Genomic DNA, 20,259 nt, shown 5'->3' with positions numbered 1-20,259 from the left:
GTGGAAAATTTGAACAAAACATTTCATGCCTCCAAATCAAGAACGTCAAATTTTGTCAATTTACTAATAAAGAGCAATATAGCAATACCAGCTTTACTGAGGCTGTTAACACAAAGTAAATTACATAAAATTACATATATCAAATACTTTTATGTTTATTAACACCACAGTCAAACGTGAATATTAATATAGAGCCTTCTCTGCCAAAAGAGTATAAAAATCCTAAGTTTAATTAAATTTAGGGGCCTTCACCAAACTTGCTGCAAGTTTGGGGACATAAATATCCAACAGCCATAAAGCTGTGAAAGCCCCTATAAGGAATAAAATAAATCCCACTTGCCTCAGACTGAACAGGGCAACACTGAGACTCAGCCTCAGCCTGTCCTATGGCAGGGCTATAGGAAGAAGAAAATTTTAATTTTAGAAAAACATTACCCAATTAATTTAAAAGACATGCATTAAAAAAAAAATCCCAGTGATCAAGCAAGCAAAGGAAAAAAAGAGCTTTTTTTCTTTTCTTAAAAAAAAAAAAAAAAACAAAACTACTGTCTGCTGTAATTCCACTCTGAACCCATACTTATTTTTGTTGGGGATCTCCCCCCCCCAAATAACTAAGTTCAATTAAGCTGAGTTTAAGCTGAATATGTAACTTGATCAGTGGAATAGTAGTACACTAGGAGTATTTTCCCCATTCCTAATGGTAAATGGGTGCAATTATTACTAAAATACAAGTATTCAAATTAAACAGTAATTCCAGCAGCCACTCAAAAGTTGATCCTCACCTGCTGCTGTTGTTCTGTCATACATTAGGTAAAATCTATACACAATAGAAACTAGTGCCAGACAAAACGTCAGTTTAGTTTTTTTGTTTCGTTTTAAAAAGGTAACATAGGAGTGGACTAAGGGAGAGCCAAAGCTGGCAATCCCATTAATTTTACAACTTCCTAAATTATGGCAATCACAATGCCTGCCTGAATATAGCAAGTCCTAAAGGATGTCTTCTGTGAGGGCAAATGGAAGTTTACTTCAACTCAACTCCATCTATTACTTTAAGGAAGCATAAGTCAAAGTAAGAGTTTATTATCTCAACATGATTTGTTGTACTCATGATTTAACCACACTATGGACCCCAGAAGCAGTTAGGTAAAACGTATTTTCTAGAAGCTTAACTATGCTGATGCATGCACAAATTACACTTTAAATATACCAAATGGGCACCACCTGGGCCATATCTAACACAACACAGGAGACAGTACGCTTAAGTGTTATGCATTAACACTTTGGATTAACTTTTAATTAAAATTGAAATTCTACAACTTATTTGAAAGTAATTTTTTTCCCTTCAGACTTCAGAAAATAAGCCTTGATATAAAATATCAGTTATCTTTGCATTAAATGTAAATAAAGCTTTGCATAAGTTTTGAAACATCACTAACCCATTTGTACTTTGTTGATAAACCTGTACATTACATGAAACGCTTTAAAGACATTTGGTTTGGGAAAACACTTCCTATTTAATCATTCTAAATTAAATCATGCCATTTCTACCTTACAGATTTTTACACAGGCTCCTCTTGGGCAGTCTGATAAATGTGCTGCCAAATCTAAGTTAATTCCAAAACTACTGGAACAGGCAGGTGTTTGGTGAGGGAAAGAGTAGTGGTATGGGGCTTAGCTGTTGGAAGAAGGAAATGCATTCCTGGTGATACAAAGATGTTGTCTTTTCAAGCTATGGAGTTTTCTGAACCTCGATGGTACAAGAAAAGAGCTATAAAACATTTCACTGGACCAAAATATCTGAATAAAAACTCACTCAGCGTTGTAAATATTTGAATGTTTTGTTTCAATGAATGAATGACTTTTACTTGTCACTTAAATACCAACTCTTTTATGACTGAAAATTTTCAGTGTTTTCCTACAAGATTAAAACATTTTTTTGGAAACAGAAACTCAGATTTCATATAATTATCTACACCTTCACATGTAGGTTATAAAAAATTACCATTTTCTTACAAATCTTAACTTTACGTTGAGAAAAACTCAATTTGAGTTCATTAATAATCATGCTTTGTGTAGATCATTTGATACTTAATCATAAAAGTACCTTGCAAAAATAAAGATTAAAAAAATGGATGCCAAAAAAAAGGTTAACAAGAGCCATTACTGTAGGAGACTTGCAACACAAAACACTAACAGCAGTGTCGCCTCTACAGAAAACTTCTTCACAGGACACAGTAACATTCAAATTTCCAAGAATGAAAAGGTTAACAGGAAAGCCAGTTAGGCTTTATAATAACAGAAGGTAGTCATCTTAATCAAAGAAATAATGTAATTTTCCAGGAACATAAAATAAAATTTTGAATCCATCTGTTAGCCATCCTAACAGAGGTACACTTATTCTGGCATTACACTTAGAAAAGATTCTAATCCATTAACAGCAAAAAGCTATTACTGCATGCACCTAAGCTTCTAGAAGTCTGCACCTGAAAAGCTTCTGAGGTCCACGCAGTACTGCAGTCTCAAAAATGATCAGAAGGAAGTGAATGGGTCTGGCACTAGGCTCTAAACTTCATCAGCAATGAAGAGGAAATACTAAGGTTTACATTTTAAATATCTAAGACATCTAACATGTAGTGACACCAAGGGCATGGAAAGGTGACACAATATAAAGATTTCATATCCACTATGTAATGACTCATATTTATCGAAGTTTTTCTGTCAACTTAAGCACTAACATACAATTCTATATATATTGTCCAGTTTAAACATGCAGCTAAGGAACAACCTACAATTCAAAGACAGAATCCAATGATATATCAAAACTGCATTGGTAACTATGAATTTTATTATGTGGACATCTACTGTGGCATGCATCTGTACAAACCTTTCAGGCAGTGGTCCACAGCTGGGTTATGAATAAAAAGGCGTAAGTTTTTCTCTCATTTTATTACAATGAAGTTTAACAGTACAGAAAAGTCACATGACCTTGGTGGGTCAGATTTCTTAAACCCTGCAACATGAGGAACTCTAAATACATTAAATATTGTTATACATTCAGACTTCCAATGTACAGGTCTCGGGAACAGTTACAGCCCTCACCAAGCTAGGTTGGGGACGTTAAGTCCAACAGCATCTGAAATGCTGTGAAGGCATAACTTTACAAATAGCAATGTAAGGTTACAGAACTTGCCTTTATTAAGGTGGTATGTTCATGTAATTCCAGCGCCTTCACAATATAACGAACCAAATTTACTATACTTCACTTCTAAAAACCTAGATGAAACATGAAAAAGAAGCCATACAGTATAAATTGCAACTTCAGGAAAAGTTCCTGCTTTATTATTCCAAATAATTTTTCCCATGTAAAATAAATGTCCAATAGTTCCTGGTATGTGGGAAGATAATGTTTGTTAAAGTCACAATGAAGCCTTATTGACGGAAGCTTGGCTATATAAACAGCACAAGTTGAGAAAAGGTTTAATCTCCAAACCTATTAGACTGGATGAAGTAAGATCAGTAACGGCCACCTTGCGACATTACAGGAGGTCTCATTCCCATTGGAGGTCGAGGAGGCCCACCTTGGTAAGGGGGCACCATTGGCGGTCCCTGCCCATATGGTGGCATAGCACCAGGAAGGTAACCTGGCATGCCTTGATGATGACCACCATACTGACCTAAAAAACAGATTTAAAACACAAAAAATAGATTGAGTTGGTCTGTGCATTATGCTGTTAAATGCAATGTATTCTGCAAATAAATTTGTGTATACTCAGAAAATCCACTTAATAAAGTAAATACAATAAACATAAACACAATGAACGTAAAAAAAATACCATGAGGCGGCATTGGGGGTCTCATTCCTTGTTGCTGTGGGATGCCTGGCTGTGGTGGCATCATACCTCCAATAGGTCCAACTGGTGGATTACCAATGGGAGCCTGTCCTGGTCGAGGAAGATTACGTTGGTATTTAGGTAACTGTGCCCTTCTCTCTTCCTACAAATAAATATGATCACAATGTTAAAGATTTGAATACAGAGAGTCATTAATCATAAAAGATAATCACCCAAAATATTACAGAGTAACTTTGTAAAAATGTACCCTTATTTCCCAACCATTATTTTTGCTCCACAAACCAGTCCAACTGCTTAAATCTCAATACCTCAAGAAAACCTCACCTATTTTTATATTTGAAAAATGGCTAATAACTTTCCAGGAATTATATACTGCCTAGGTAAGAAAATCTCTAGTGAAGAAAGTAGATAAGCTTAAAGGATCTGTATATCCTACCTCACACTTATCCATTTCATCACTTACAAATTTATGTGTAACCAAAATGATTTTTGAGAGTTAAGAACCCAACTTACTGTCTTCTTTTAAAAATAGTCTGGGTGTAGGGAAAAGTGTGTGTCTAAGATCAAAACACACAATATTCACTTTATTTTGTGGTTCTTAAAAGCCGGAATGAAAACCACACAGTAAGCATTAGATCAGATTACAAAACCACTGGTGTACAAATTAATACTTTAAGAGGAAATGTTACTACAACGGTATTCAAACTATGCCAGTAAAAACCCGTGAAAAACTTACCAGTGATATATCCTCATCTGGGTGGATCAACTTACTGGTTGCACTGGTTGTCGTAAGTGTAGCAGGCTTACTTGTTATTGAAGCCGCTGGTTTAGCTGCAGTGCTATTTGTTGTACTAGTCGTTGAAGCTGTAGACTGTGTATAAGCAGGGAATGTAGGCTTTGGGGGTTCTGTAGTTGTTGCAGGGGTACTATTTAAGGGCTTGAAATCTGTACCAACAGGTCCTTGGACAGCTGCCTGAGCCTGGAAAACACAATCTTTCATTAAGCAAACTTCAAAACCCAAAACTGAATATATCTATTATACTTAACCTAAAAGTGAGATACTAACATTCAATAAAGGACCAAACTTTAAATGAAATTAAAACAAAGTTAACATAATTAAAACACCACAAAAAATGAAGATAATATGTAAGAATATCAAAAGACCCTGGAGTCAAAAGTCACATCCAAAACTCAGCAGTGGAAACAAGATTGCATATAACTTCAAAGATATTATCTACCTTTATCACCAAAATTTACTTGCTTTACAAAGCTTTGAATTTATTTCAAACTGATGAACTACATTGTATTGGAATATCGTGTTCTACTCTAACTATTCTAAATTAGTTGTTCAATCAATCTACTAAGCACCTCAAAAAAAAAAAGTAAATTACAAAATACAAATGTTTGGATAAATTTTAGCTACTAAGCAGAGCATAAACAGTATCAGTGGTGACACATTAAAGATGTCCCTTCAGAGATCTCTTTACACAGATAATACAGTGTCTTCCCAATTAACCATGGCTAGGTGATTACCATGGACAAAAGGGCTTAGTAGGATCTTTTAAGCATAAAGTTACCGGTAATAAATGTGTTACTTTTCATAATTCCAAACATCTGAAACATGAACACTAGGCCAACTTTAGAACCAAATGCAGAGTACTATATTTCCTTACATTGTATGTGATGCATTAGATTAAATAGCATAAATCAAAAAAGCTTAATCATGCATCAGGCTAAAACCAGTGGCTACTATAACGCATTTACTGCTTACATGCTTTTAACCCTTTAGAACCATAGGAGTTTGGGAGTACATTTTTTTCTATTAGTATGAGTTCAAATTTTCAAATACCATTGATTTTTATACCATTAACTTTAAAAAAATTAAACAGTATATTTTGCGGGGGGGAAAGATTTAGTTTTAAAGTAGGGTCCAAAGGGTTAAGTTTATAAAGCCATTTAACAATTTTAAACTGCAACTTCCTGCGTACTTGTGCTGTGCTAGGAAACAGAGCTTTAGAAGATGCAGACAGACTTTCTGAATTGGATGAAGCTGTACTTGAGCTTGTTACAGGTGTCCCCATCTGTAGCATAAAAGAAAGGAAACAATGAAAAGTCTCCAAACAAATGGGTGAAAATAAGCCATGTGGTAGACTTTTAGTATAGATTGCATTTTTATAAATGCAAAATATAATGCAATCAAATCTGACTTATTTCAAGAGGCAGGCAGTTAATGCATTTACAATAAACAAAGTGACAGTATGAGCCTCAAAAAAAATTTTTTTAAACTCTACACCAATAAACCTAGTTAACCAGTTTCTTTTCTAAAACTGGGATGTGTTTTTGCACTGTGATTTTGAAAAATGATACCTTCAATCGAGAATAAAAATGCATTACTACTGACACTTCAATCCAATTCTCTATCAATGACTCCACAAGATTTTTGCCAAAAGCTTGACATCTCTCAGTAAATAAAATCCCCACCCACCTCAAAAACACAAGATATATGCTTACAGGGGACTTTAAAAGTAAAGCTTTTATTTTCACAACTATAAACAGGAAAAAATTGAGGGAAAAAACCTCTATGGGATAATGTTAAAGTGAAAAAATAACACACATCCTGATCTTAATTCTGAATCAATTAAATACATCTATTTAACTTTGAATATAACTAGGAAAAAAACAGAGAAAGTAACCACCATTACACACATTCTCTCTATATATATGTAAATATATATTAAAAAAAAAAAAACAAAAGCATCTTTAGTTTCTGAGTTCTAAAAAAAACACAAGTTCAGTGGAAAAGATTAAGTCTAACTAGGTCAAATGATGCCCTTCCTGCAAAAGTGTAGCATTGTCGTTTCTCACTGTTCTAAGAGTCCAACAAATGATTTGCTAAGGTCTTAGGATTTTCTCCTTTGACTTTGGTTTCATTCCACTCATAGTTCAAGAGGACATAAGAGGACCTCTAAACATTATCATGTATTTAAGTACCCAGAAATTAAAGCTTTCATTTCTATCTAAAGCTAAGAATAACCAGAGTTCACAAGCTATGAAAAAATTAGCATACTACATTATCTGGCTCTAGTCAATGTGTGCAAACATGGAAGAGAATAGGAGACTTCTCTGTATTTAATAAATTATATTTAAAAAATTAGAAACAAAAAACAAACCTAATGACAATTTCAAGAATTTCTATAAATTTCTACACTTTACCTTTAAATCTAAGTGCACTCCTTTTCAGGAATTTCACCTTACCTGCCCAGCACTGGGGAAAAGAGGCTTAGTAACTGGAGGCTGTGGAGCAGGAACTGTTGCTGTTGGTGCAGGTGGTCTATTAAGAATGCCTGGAGCTGAAACAGCCTGTGCTTGAGTCATTGGAGGAATTCCAGGACGGGGAACAGGAGGGGGCATACCTACAGAGAAGAAATGTTGGAAAGACAGGGCATGTCAAAACATTTAAGTTCAGAAAAATTTTTTTCCCAAAACTCTGTTAAGATATACCATATTAAAAATGCTTGGGGAGGGGGGTTGCCTGGGTGGCTCAGTGGGTTAAGCCTCTGACTTTGGCTCAGGTCATGATCCCAGGGTCCTGGGATCGAGCCCCAAATCACGCTCTCTGCTCAGTGGGGAGTCTGCTTCCCCCTCTCTGTCTGCCTCTCTGCCTACTTGTGATTGTGATCTCTCTCTGTGTCAAGTAAATAAATAAAATATCTTTAAAAAAAAAAAAAAAAAAAAAAAGCTTCTAGGGGCGCCTAGGTGGCTCAGTTGGTTGGGCCTCTTGACTCTTATTGCGGTTCAGATCATGGGATCAAGTCCCATATCAAGCTCTGTGCTGGGTGGGGAGCCTGCTTGAGACTCTCTCTCCCTCTCCCTCTACAATCCCCCACTCATGTGGTCTCTCTAAAAAAATAAAAAATAAAATCAAGGGGCGCCTGGGTGGCTTGGTCAGTTGAGTATCTGCCTTCAGCTCAGCCCCTGATCTCAGGGTCCTGAAATCGAGCCCCACATCAGGCTCCCCGCTCAAGAGAGGGTTTCCTTCTCCCTCTCCTCCAAATCAATAAAATCTTGAAAAATAAAAATAAATAAAGCTTCTCTACTACAAAGTTACTGAAAAACTGGTCAATTCAATGAAGTCTTGAGTAACCTAGGCATTTGCCTCAACCTTTCTATTTCTTTGGGTATTTCAGAACTTCAGGAAGTAAAAGAGTACTGGAGATTCTATATATGCAGAAAGTAGCAATTAAGCTTACTAATATTACTGATTTGGCTAACTTTTTGAAACACAAAAAAGAATTACTGCAATCATCCAACAGCTGGATGCTCTCTGAACTCAAATTCAAATTACCGTAAAAACACTGATAGGTCACATACTCACAAAAATTTTCCCAGAAAACTAAGTTACCCTGAAAACACTTTAAAGATTTTATTTTTCTTAAGTAAGCTCTACAGCCAATTCAGGGCTCAAGCTTAAAACTTGAGATCAAAGATTGGTTGCATGCTCTACTGACTGAGCCAGCCAGGCGCCTCTCCTTTAAGCACTTGAAATAAAATTTCCTGGGGCACCTGGATGGCTCAGTGGGTTAAAGCCTCTGCCTTCAACTCAGGTCATGATCCCAGGGTCCGGGGGTCGAGCCCCACATCAGGCTCTTTGCTCGGCGGGGAGCCTCCTTTCCTCTTCTCTCTGCACCTGCCTCTCTGTCTACTTGTGATCTATGTCAAATAAATAAATAAAATCTTAAAAAAAAAAAAAAAAGAGAAATAAAATTTCCTAAAATCCATCACAAGTGCATTCTTCGAACTTCCTCAACATAACTTTGCCTAAAATATCTCAGAAATAACATATGTGGAACTACGGTCTATAAATTAATGGTTGCACTGGCAATGATGCAAATTTTGCTGCTGCCGTATTTTTCCTGTTCCTTTTACAACCATCAATAAAGCTGCTGTGGACTGCAAACCAAACTTGCTAGAATTACATATAAAAAGCAAAGAAATCAACTGAGAAAGCCTATGAAGGCTTCTATGGCATACCTACTTTGGCTAACCAAATTCCATTCCCCACATTGTAGGCTATAAAGTCATAGGGGTTTTTTTTTTTTTTAGACTCCCTTGGAGCTGGAGGGTCCATTAGACCTGTTTCTGGTGAACAATAGGACGCTAGGAAGTTTGTGGGAAAATCACTTTGCTCTTTTTTTTTTTTTTTAAGATTTTATTTATTTGACAGAGAGAGACAGCAAGAGAGGGAACACAAGTAGAGGGAGTGGGAGAGGGAGAGGAAGGAGCAGGCTTCCAGCTGAGCAGGGAGCCCGATACGGCGCTTGATCCTGACCTGAGCTCAAGTAAGACCCTTAACGACTGAGTCACCCAGTCGCCCCTACTTTGCTCCTTAATGAAAAAAAAGACAACCCTTTGCTGTTGACACCCTTTCTTGTCTGAGTTGTAACAACTGAGTGATGTGTATGAGGGAAAAAAGCTAAGGTTAGCAAAGAAGAATATTTAAAAACACATGGGTTCTTGGTATCACCAGCCACTGAAACCACCACTTTTCTTTCTGTTGAGTGAGACAATAAATGACTACATTTTTTAAATATGGCATGACGGGTTTCTCCATTACTTGCCAAAAGTCTCCATTATTCATCTAAAATATTCCTAACAAATACTACCCCTCAGGGCGCCAGGGTGGCTCAGTCAGTTAAGCATCTGCCTTCAGCTTGGGTCATGATCCCAAGGTCTTGGGATCGAGCCCCACATCAGGCTCTCTGCTTGGCAGGGAGCCCACTTCTCCCTCTCCCTCTGCTACTCCCCCTGCTTATATGCTCTCTCTCTCAAATGAATAAATAAAATCTTTAAAACAACAACAAACCCACAAATTCAACACATCTTAGGTATATGAGCTTTGGTGCAAAGGTTCTGTGACTCATTTTGACTGCTTTGAAACCTGTGTATTATCCATTTCAAGACTCAAAAAACCGCCATGGTCCATTCCAACACTTCTCCAAGTAATTTCAAAGTGAACTCAGCAAACTATGGTAATTATAAATTACAACTGCACTAAAATCCACAAACCTATTCTTCAAAAAAGGTAAGAATAAAGCATGCCAATCATATTAAAAGGTAACCATCTACGTTTCATACCTGGCGGCATACCAGGCATCAGAGGTGGTATTCCTGGTCCAGGTGGCATCATTCCACCCATTGGCATCATTCTATTAGAAAGCAAATTTCAAGAAACAAACCAAGTTAATTAATAGTATAAACCATTAGAAAATATTTTGGCTAAAGCCTGAAACAACAGATAAAAGACTCGAATTTGACCTTTAATACTGAAATAAATCAAGCTGAAAGAATACACAACACTGAAACAATTCTATCAAAATAAACCCTCTAAAACCCAGCAAATTCTTGGGTTTGCCAGTAAAATAAGGAAAAAAAAAATCAGTCTTTGCTGACAAATCATTTTCATACGTAAAGTCACTAAGAACAACTATACCTTCCTTAATATATAAAAGAGGCCTCATCTAAAATATGTGTAATTGGAAATCAAAATCACCTTTTGTCTCACTTGAAAATATCCATACAAAATGTAAATTAAAAAAAATTATTTTGGAGTCATCAGATTTTTCAAAAGGAAAATACTGAATGTACACTGTGGAGTAAAGATTTTTTTTTTCTTTTGGAGGGTTAAAAAAAACAAACACTACCACCAAAATTAAAAAGAATCAAAAGTAAACTCACACAATTGTCTAATTTCTATTTGTAATAGCTACCTAACAGTAAACCATGACTTAAAAACATAACCCATATTTATTTTCTTTCCCCTAAAAGAGCTCACCTTCACATATCAATATTCAATTCACTTAAAACAGTTCCAAGTTTGTGAATTCTTAAATGAGAACTTTATCAAAAGGTAAACTTCTATATACAGATTTCATTATAAAAAAACTGAATTACTTCCATAATAACAAAGCATGTAATTTTGGAAAAGAGTATCTATTCTTTCTTAACTAACAACTATTTTTTTTTTTTTAACAATTTAAATTCCATTACTTTAGCAGTTTGGGGAAAAAGAGCTGCATTTAAAAAATGCTTTTTATATGGGTCTATTACAATTTCCTCACAGATGTTTTATTTCCCTCCATTAAGAGACCTGTGTCAACCAGCTTGCACATTTTAGAAGTTTTAGGAAGGTTAGAAAATTTCTGAAGTCAATTGAATAGATACCATTAAACACATAAAAAAAATGACATTATGATACCTCCTGAATTACATTATGAATGAGATGCTTACATGTTTTCACCGCAAAATGACTGGGTGTATTTTCTCTGATGATGCAATCTGTGAAAATGTATGACAAAATCAAAATCTAACTGTGATTTTCAAAATACAGTGGGAAAGTGTATTGTATACCTCTCACATCCAACAATATTTAAGTAAAAGTGATAGGCACGAGCACCTCATATTCATTTTAGTTCTTGATGATTTGACAAATAAAATAATTTACAGAGTTTGCTTCTTGTCACAACTACAAAGTGTCATGGACAGTTCTGAATCTTAGAAACACAAATCTACAACCAACTACTTTAATTACATCAGATGCAATTGAAGCAGATGGCTGCCTACAGACATCCTAAAACCCAAAAATCTATTCTCTTCAGAGGCAAATTTATATTCCTTTAATTGATTGGTAGACCCCTTTATTTGACAAGTTTAGTATTTATGGAGCCCATACCTTTTAGCGGGGGGGCAAGGGGGGCGGAGGGGAGCAAAGTAACATTTTATAATTCATTTAACACCCAAGCTGAAAAAGATCATTACTAGGCACAAGCCCACAAGTCAATTAAAAGTTCTCTTACCCAGGTGGCATGCCTGGCATAACTGGTGGCATTCCTGGCATCAGAGGAGGAACACCTGGCATTAATGGAGGTATGCCTATAAATAAGAATTTCAACAACAAAAAAAAAAATCACAAATATTAAAGTGGTAAGAGAAAGATTTTAATACTTCTACATCACATCAATAAAGTCCTTAAAATGTTAATTTTAAAAAACCTTATGTAATACCTGGAGGCATTCCTGGGGCTCCCGGAACTGGTGGCAGTCCTGGCTGTGCCATTGGAGGGATATAGCCTTGTTGAGGTTGAACAGGCTGTGGCTGAAATGAAGTTGAAGCTGCAGAGTCATCATCATCATATTCATCAGAATCGTCTTGTTGCTTCTTTTTCTGACTCTCTGCTAAAAAAAGTTTTAATTAGTTTTTCCCATAAAGTAAAAAAAAAAAAGAAAAACTCAGCATGTCTGACATTCAACATTAAAAAAAATAATTTCAGGGCAGCTGGGTGGCTTGGTCCATTAAGAGTCTGCCTTTAGCTCAGGTCATAATCCCAAGGTCCCGCATCCGGCTTCCTGCTCAGCAGGAAGTCCGCTTCTCCCTCTGCCCCTCCTGCTTGCTGTCTCTCAAAAAATATCTTTTAAAAATAATAATAATTATTTCAATCCAATTAGCTCATGAGATTTTTCTTACAAAAAGAAAATCACAATACTGTTTTTACTCTTCAAATTTGTTTCCAATCTACATTAAATAAGAAGGTTAACATACTTTCCCTATTCTATGACAGGTAAAAGTATTTTTCCTAAGTCAGCTTTATTTAAAAAAATTACTTTCTATTCCATCCATAAAGATAAACTCTAACAAAGAGGTCTGACCTCTTCTCGATGCTTCTCAAAACAAAAGTTTCAGGGCACCTGGCTGGCACCTGTAAGTAGAATATGTGACTCTAGAACTTGGGGTCTTGCAATCAAGCTCCACATCAGGTGTAGAGCTTACTTAATAAAAACAAGCAAATGAAAAAACTCAATGGAGCTCCCGCATGATGGCTCGCTCAACTGAGTGTCTGACTCTTTCAGCTGAGGTCATGATCCCGGGGTCCTGGGACTGAGCCCCAAGTGTAGGCTCCCCACCCAGTGAAGACTCATCTTGAGATTCTCTCTTCCTCTGCTCCCCACCAGCTTTGCTCACTCTCTCTCTCCCTCTCAAAAATAAATGGTAAACCTTAAAGACATAAAATAAAAGAGGTGACTGTGTAGCTCAATCAAGTAAGCATCCAACTCTTAGTTTCAGCTCAGGTGACAATCTCAGGATTGTTGAGATCAAGCCAGGGTGGTTAACACAGAGTCTGCTTGAGAGTCCCTCTCTCTTCCCCTCTGCCCCTCCCCTTGCCTGAACGTGATCTCTCACAATAAATAAAATCTTAAAAATAAAGAAATTTCATAGGTGGTTAATAACTTCCACTATCTGGATAATGATCACAAATTCCAAGACAAATAACAGCACTAAAAAAATATTTTACTATTAGTAGTTATACAATCAAATCGTAACAAGCAACCTTTGTTTTCAAAAATCTCAACACTTGCTAATTCCACCTGTAATCATATATATACAAATCAAATACACAATTTCTAACATTAAGACATAATAAAACTCAAAATTGGAGTTTTGAATAAATCTAACAACCACTATTAATTCTGTACGTCAAATTATTAATACTCTCATTAGTGAAGCTCAATTAAGAAAAAGCAAAGATCTTAGCATTTACCTTGTGTTTTCTGTTCAAGAAGTCGTCTTCTTTCATCCATGTCTTTTTCTGGAATACCTTCCATACCATATATTTCCAATTCGATGTCTGTTCTCCCAGGTATTGCATTTGGTACAGCATCTATTGTCTCTTTATGCACCTAACATTAAAACAAACTTCCATTAGATAGACTAAAGTGCCTCATAAAGTCCTTTAAGAGTAATCTGAAATTACTTAGAGAACACTCAGTATAATGGTTAAGCATAACTGGCTCTATAGTGAGACTACCTGGACTCAATCCTGTTTTGCTGCTCACTAACTAGGTATGTGGATTAGGCAAATCATTTAAGATTACTCCACCCATAGTACCTAACACCTAGGATCATTTTTAGAATTAAATAAAACACAATGAATATAAATTATCACTTGGCAGGATGTCTAACATAGTAAGGACTCAATAAATATTAATTTAAGCTTACTATGTAATCTTGCTTGCTTGAAGTATCAGCAATGAACTAGTAATTCCACTCAAATCAGAGAAGTTTCAAGTCTGACAAATAAAACTTATAGGAAACAGTCCTCTTTTATCAAGAATTAAAATTTCCAAGAATGGATCTTGAGACAAGCCTGTAGTCACGAATTATAAAAGTGACATTTACAGTTAGCATTACCCCTAAGGAGTTACCTGAGACAATTAACACTGCACAGCAATGATCCCGTCATTATCCTAAACTTATTTGGTAGATCACAAAGAGGAGGAAGTGCTATTATAAAACACTGGAAATCTACAATTTTTTTCCAGTATGGTTTTTGCTAGAACAGATGTTTCCAACCCTCAAACATGGATCTCTCTTGCCAATATGGTAAAATTCCTGTCAGTCTCAGTTTCTTCAGCCACTTGCATTCACTCAGGCTAAAAAATGTCAAAGTATTCTTGCCCAGACTATCAGCATCACCTGAAAACTTATCAGAAACACAAATTCTCAGTATACTCTCTACCCCATCAGAAACTCCTGGGTAAGGCTAGCAATGTGTGCTTTAACAAGCCCTCCAGGTGATTCTGAGGCATGCTCAAGCTTGAGAATCACTGATTTAGGTTAATTATGACTTGGACATACTTGTCCATACTCAATTTTTCTTTCCTCCCAAGACACTTTCATGTAAGAATAGAAAGGTAATTAAAGGAAACTAAGTATTTTTTTTTTTTAAGATTTTATTTTTTTATTTAACAGACAGAGGTCACAAGTAGGCAGAGAGGCAGAGAGAGAGGAGAAAGCAGGGTCCCCGCTGAGCAGGGAGCCAGATTCGGGGCTCGATCCCAGGACCCTGGGACCATGACCCGAGCCAAAAGCAGAGGCTTTAACCCACTGAGCCACCCAGGTGCCCCAAGGAAACTATTTTCTTCTCAGATATGTATCTCAAAGACTTTAAACAGCGACATGCAAATCAAATTCAAAAATTGTAATTTTTTATAAATTTTTAACCACTGTTCCTCACTGTGATTAAAAGATCCACGAATGGGGCGCCTGGGTGGCTCAGTGGTTAAAGCCTTTGCCTTCGGCTCAGGTCATGATCTCAGGATCCTGGGATCGAGCCTCACATCAGACTCTCTGCTCAGCAGGGAGCCTGCCTCCTTCTCCTCCTCTCTCTCTCTGCCTGCCTGCCTCTCTGCCTACTTGTGATCTGTCTGTCAAATAAATAAAAATCTTTAAAAAAAAAAAAAAAGATCCACGAATAAAGCTACTCAACAAGCAACTTAATCACCATTTTCTAAGTTTTTTGGAATGTTACTATTCTTGACAAATGCAGATGAATTAATTCATGTTTTCCAAAAAAAAAATAAAAATTACATTCACATACACAGTAACTAGTCTTTGTTCTACTTCTAAATGATAAGGCCAAGAATAAACATTTCAAAAGCTTTTGGAAAGAAAGGAAAAGAACATGATTTACCTAACTACCTCACAATATCCCAGCCAGAATTAAATTTCTTAAAATCTTGCCTAGAAGTTGGTATGGTCTTGGCTGAAAAGACAAGAGAAAGCACTGATGTGAACCACCTAAATTATTAATGTCTTAGGTTTACCACCTATAAAATTGGGAGGCTGTATCTGATTTAACTGCCATGCCTATCTCACAGGTTGCTACGCAACTACACTAGGACTACAAAAATAGAAGCACTTAGTCCATTAAAAATGTTACTGAAATAATTTCTCAACTAATCTCTTTCTAGTTCCATTCCATTTTTCTGCTCTTGTATAGTACAACTCTTCAAAGAGTGCCTCTACTTCCTTATTTTCTTTTGAAAGCATTCCAATCAAGCTTTCATCCTCATCGTTCTAGGAAATCATTTAATCTCAATCCTCTTCTTCCTTGACCTACCACCAGCATTTGACTCAGTTAAATAACTTAATCCTTGAAACATTTCATTTGGTTTTCAGGACACTATTTTCTTGGATTTCCTACCCTTTCAATGTCCCTGAATAGTTTAACCTTCCAACCTTTAAATGCTGGGTGGCCTAAGGTGGAGTACTTGCACCTTTTTATCTATATTCCACTCCCTAAGGAAAAAGGACATCTAGTATAATGAGTTAAATAAAATAGCTGTCCTTGCACGGTATCCTTCCAAACTTCTATCTCCAGCTCCCACCTCTCTGAACTCCAGGATTGCAGACACAACTCCTTATAGGACATCTCCATCTGGATATTCAACAGACCTTCTCAAAATTAACCTAACACCAACCTGATATCCTCATCTCTAAGCCTATTCTTCTGACAGCTTTCTACATCTCAGTATATGGTATCTCACAGACCAAATGCCTTCAGATCATCTGTAACTCCTCACTTTATTATACTCTGCATCAAATCCACCAGCAAATTCTTGTTCTCTGTCACCCTCACCTCTTGCCTGGAATACTCTAGTCACCCTAAGTGCACTCTGCAGCCTGTCTAATCTCAAGTCTACTGGCCAGGACAATTCTTTAAAAAAAAAAAAAAGAAAGAAAGAAAGAAAGAAAGAAAGAAAAAAGAAAGTGCATCAGCATGCTCTCCCTCTACTCAAACCTCCCATTTCATTCAGAATTGAAGAAAATGGCCTACATAAGCCCTCCTATATAAAGAACATTGCTACTCTTTCCTTCTTCCTTCAATATAGAAGGATGCTCCTATATGTGAGGGTCTTTCATTCGCTGTTCCATGGCTCTTTCACTTCCTTTCAGATCTCTGTTCAGATGTCAGTTACTCATCCAGGCCTTTTCCCATCTTGTGGCCCTCCCTACAACCTCCTACCTAGTTTTAGCCTTCTCTATCACTTATCACTGAAAAACTAAGTATTTACAGTTTATTTTCTTCCACAACACGAATCTAAACTCCACAATGGTGACTTTTTCTTCACAGCTGTATACTTAGTGCCTAAAACACTAACACAATACCCTCTCATAGGAACTTTTTGTGAGAAATAGTAATATTCTGTATCGAAACTACCCAATACAATAGTCATCCACCAGCCCCATGTGACTGAGCACTGGAAATGTGGCTATAACATGACTGACATATTAAATTTTTTAATTTTTAAATTACCCCTTTAAAAAAAAAGACTTATTTCAGAGAGAGAGAGCAAGAAAGCAGGGGGAGGAGCAGCAGGCTCACCACTGAGCAGGGAGCCCAATGCGAGACTGAAATCCCAGGACCCTGGGGATCATGACCTGAGCAAAGGCAGGTGCTTAACCAACTGGGCCAGCCAGGTGCCCCTAAGCGTCTTTTAAGTAGCCACATGTAACTAGTGATTGCCACAGTGGAAAACTATGGGTCTAGCATGTAGCAGGATCTAAAATATTTTTGAATGAATATTAAATTATTGTTATAGTTATATAATTGGAGTGGAAAAGATCTATATAAACTTATTTTCTTTTATAAACTTATTTTTAAACTTGGGGAAACAACATCTTATTTTAATTTACCTCCCTGCCTCCTACCAACAGTAGTTTCCAATGAATAAGGATTTGCTCATCTCTCATCTCTCTAGGGTCCAATTAGGCAAAAATTCAGGCAGCTCTAGGATTGGCAAAAGTAGAAGAAATAACGTTGAATAAGACATAAAGGCACTTACTAGATCTTTAAAAATATAAATTGCAAAGCTTTCCCTACCTAGCAGTGAAAAAACTCAAGAAACCCAAAAATTATCGAATGAAACACAACGTTACCATTCCAAAAGAGGTCCAGGGAATAACAGAAGTAAGCCTATCCTCAGGCAACAGATTATAACAAATCTTTCAAGGGCAGTGAGTAATGGTAGCTAATTATGTGTTAATTCTCATAGGATTAGAACTGGTCAGACTGACCACAGAATTGAAATCACTGATCCTTGTTCTCTAACCCAAGTACAGAGCAGATACTTGGGGACCTCAATTTGTCACCAATCTAACCTAGGATAAGAAATACTATCAATAATTCAAAAATAAACATTAGCAACATAAATTTTCTTTAAACATTGAAAAAACACAATTATTTATCTTCTTAATGGCTAAAAACAGTATTTTTTTAAAGCTGACTAACCACATCTGATCTTTTGCAATAAACAAAACCCTACAGCTGGCAAAGAGAAATTCAAAAAATTTTTTCACATGGTTTAAACAAGGGGGTAAAAATTAAATTAGGGGGAAAAAAAAAATCCTTACCTGCATGCAATGAATAGCTAAGCCAGGTCCTGTGTACAACTTCTTATGACATATATGGCATTTAAAATGTTTTGCTTTTTGGTGTTGTATAAGAATCTTCTCATCATCAAAATCTCTATTACAATACCTGATCAATGTTGTTAAGGTACAAATCCAGCATAATATTGACGCTGCTTATAAAAAAAAATCTGTCATACATTAGAGAACAGGAGGAAGAATATTAAAATGTAAAAACAGCTAAAACCAAAAATGTCATTTATACAAAGTTGTTTCTGGTATTTACTATGTAATTAGGAATTATCTTGCCATGTACTTCTACTCTTTTAAGTTTCCCAGAAATCCATAATCTCTCTCCACCATCTCTAAATGAACACATCTCAGTAATCAGCAACATAGTTTTGTCAAATTCTTGCATTTAAAAGAGATTTAAGTGAAACTGACTTTTTTCTTCATTATTTCAACATTTGAAATGCACACTGTGGACTGGACAGTTCAATGTAAAAAAAAAAAAAAAACCCAAGTTTATGTCGAGACCGAATTTCAAAATAGAAATCATTAAATAGACGAACAAAAATAACTGAAATATTAAAAATCTACCTAATACCTGGAATTTGAGAATATTTAGATCCAAAAATAAGCTCATAACGAATAAGAACATATCCCTATGAACAATCCATAAAGTTGTTTGCAACTCCTTATAAATTTATGTTGCCATAGAGTGTATTTAAACTCACAAATCACATTAATAAGACTGAGAATTTTTATCTCACTCGTCAGATTTTCCTAAAAGCACATTGAAAAAAATTAGTGACCATCTTCCAACTAGCATGGAAATAAACGCAATTCTGTAACAGATCGTTTTTTAGTACAGAACAGTAAGTAAAACCAATTTCATCGTAAAGTGTATTAGCGCTTCCGGAAAAAGTATTTAAAAAGACGCCACGTTTTAGTAAGCAATGGGAAGCTTTTTCTTTTTTTTTTTTTTTTTTAAGACTTACAAAGCCAGGTAACAGACGAAAAGAAACTCCACCCTCTAAGAGAACGCTTCTTGAAGATTAAGGCGCCAGTGGGTGAGACGCGGAAACTATTTCCCCCAACCCCGGTCAAAAAAAAAAAGGAGGGGGGGGGTTTCGAAACCGGGGTTGACGAACACAAGCCTTTACTAAGCCATCGAATCTACAATAAAACGGGAAAAGTGGGTGAGAGACTCCGAAGCTCTCCCCTAATCTTCCATAGACTCAATCGGCGTATTATACTCGAAGAAAGTCCCTTTGTTGAATCGTCACCAAAACAACGGAGTGTGGCCGAACAGCCTTAGGGAACACTGTCCTTGGTGGAGGGGTCCAAGCCGCCTCCCAGCGGTTGGGTCCACGAGCGCACCAAATCAAGAACCTCCTGAGTCACGGAGTCCCACGACCCCCAACTGCCAGGGAGCCTGTCGCCCTAGAAACTTCATTTTCTGCGAGGTATTCCCAAATCCGGCTCCGGGCCATCCAGCCACCCACCTCGAGGCCTAGATCCCAGACACTCTCCGCCACAGGCCAGAGCAAGGCCTCCCAGTTCCAGTCACCGCCAACCGGCGCCCCCGCTCGGCCTCGACTTCAAACCGGTAAAGGATATCAGCACCACGGCTTCAGCTGCTTCTTCTTCTTGCGACCCATAACCGCGCTCTACCGACAAAGTATAAGGGGGAAAAAACAAGCAGGAAAAACGAGGCAAATACCTCTCACTCTCCCGACCCAACGGCCACCACCGCGTCCCACAGGAAACAGACACAAAATGGCCGACGCCCTCGTTCGCCGCTCTGCTCCCGTCAGGCACTGCGGCCGGAGGCGGTGCCAGGCAGGGTAGAGTCACATGACGCAGTCCTCCTCCCTGAGTGGGTGGAGACTCGTGGCGGCTGAGGTGCAGCCGCCATCTTGTCCGTTTAAGCTGTCCCGGCCATCCTTGCTTGTGTTTGCTGATCCCTCCGGTTTCTTTTGTAAGAGAGCTGGTTACGGAGGTACGCTGAGACACTCGTAATTGAAGGAGTGGGGGTTGGGGGGGGAAACTGGAAAGATTATCATTGTAATTAAGGACAGAATACAAATAAAAAATACTGAAAGAGCGTCCAACTTTTAATTATGTCTCTTTGCTCGAATTAATCCTTCCTGTAGTAAGT

General features: G+C 37.0%; 1 protein-coding gene across 8 annotated transcripts; it reads right to left on the bottom strand.

Moving 5' to 3' along the window:
* Positions 1-376: 376 nt before the first annotated feature.
* Positions 377-19,927, bottom strand: LOC111151255 (zinc finger protein 207). Of its 8 annotated transcripts, none has more exons than XM_022509120.1 (13): positions 19,719-19,927; positions 18,099-18,225; positions 13,444-13,582; positions 11,912-12,082; positions 11,705-11,780; positions 11,139-11,186; positions 9,987-10,057; positions 7,107-7,264; positions 5,840-5,932; positions 4,588-4,830; positions 3,834-3,993; positions 3,491-3,674; positions 377-395 (listed from the first exon to the last, which is right to left on the bottom strand). In XM_022509120.1, the coding sequence occupies exons 1-12, from the start codon at positions 19,757-19,759 to the stop codon at positions 3,514-3,516; spliced, it is 1,488 nt and encodes a 495-aa protein (XP_022364828.1). In that variant the 5' UTR covers positions 19,760-19,927; the 3' UTR covers positions 377-395; positions 3,491-3,513. The 8 variants fall into 8 exon arrangements, with proteins under 8 accessions (XP_022364828.1, XP_022364827.1, XP_022364829.1 ...); XM_022509119.1 differs by lacking the exon at positions 377-395 and adding an exon at positions 2,824-3,273; XM_022509121.1 differs by lacking the exon at positions 377-395 and having other exon boundaries at positions 2,824-3,674; positions 11,912-12,079; positions 18,099-18,226; positions 19,720-19,927.
* Between the last annotated feature and the right edge of the window lie 332 nt (positions 19,928-20,259).

The sequence above is a fragment of the Enhydra lutris genome, unplaced genomic scaffold (genome assembly GCF_002288905.1).
Source record: "Enhydra lutris kenyoni isolate GAN:26980312 unplaced genomic scaffold, ASM228890v2 scaffoldscaffold26, whole genome shotgun sequence".
NCBI lineage: Eukaryota > Metazoa > Chordata > Mammalia > Carnivora > Mustelidae > Enhydra > Enhydra lutris.
Note: the sequence above shows the minus strand (reverse complement) of the source record. Positions and strands in the feature narration are given on the sequence as shown.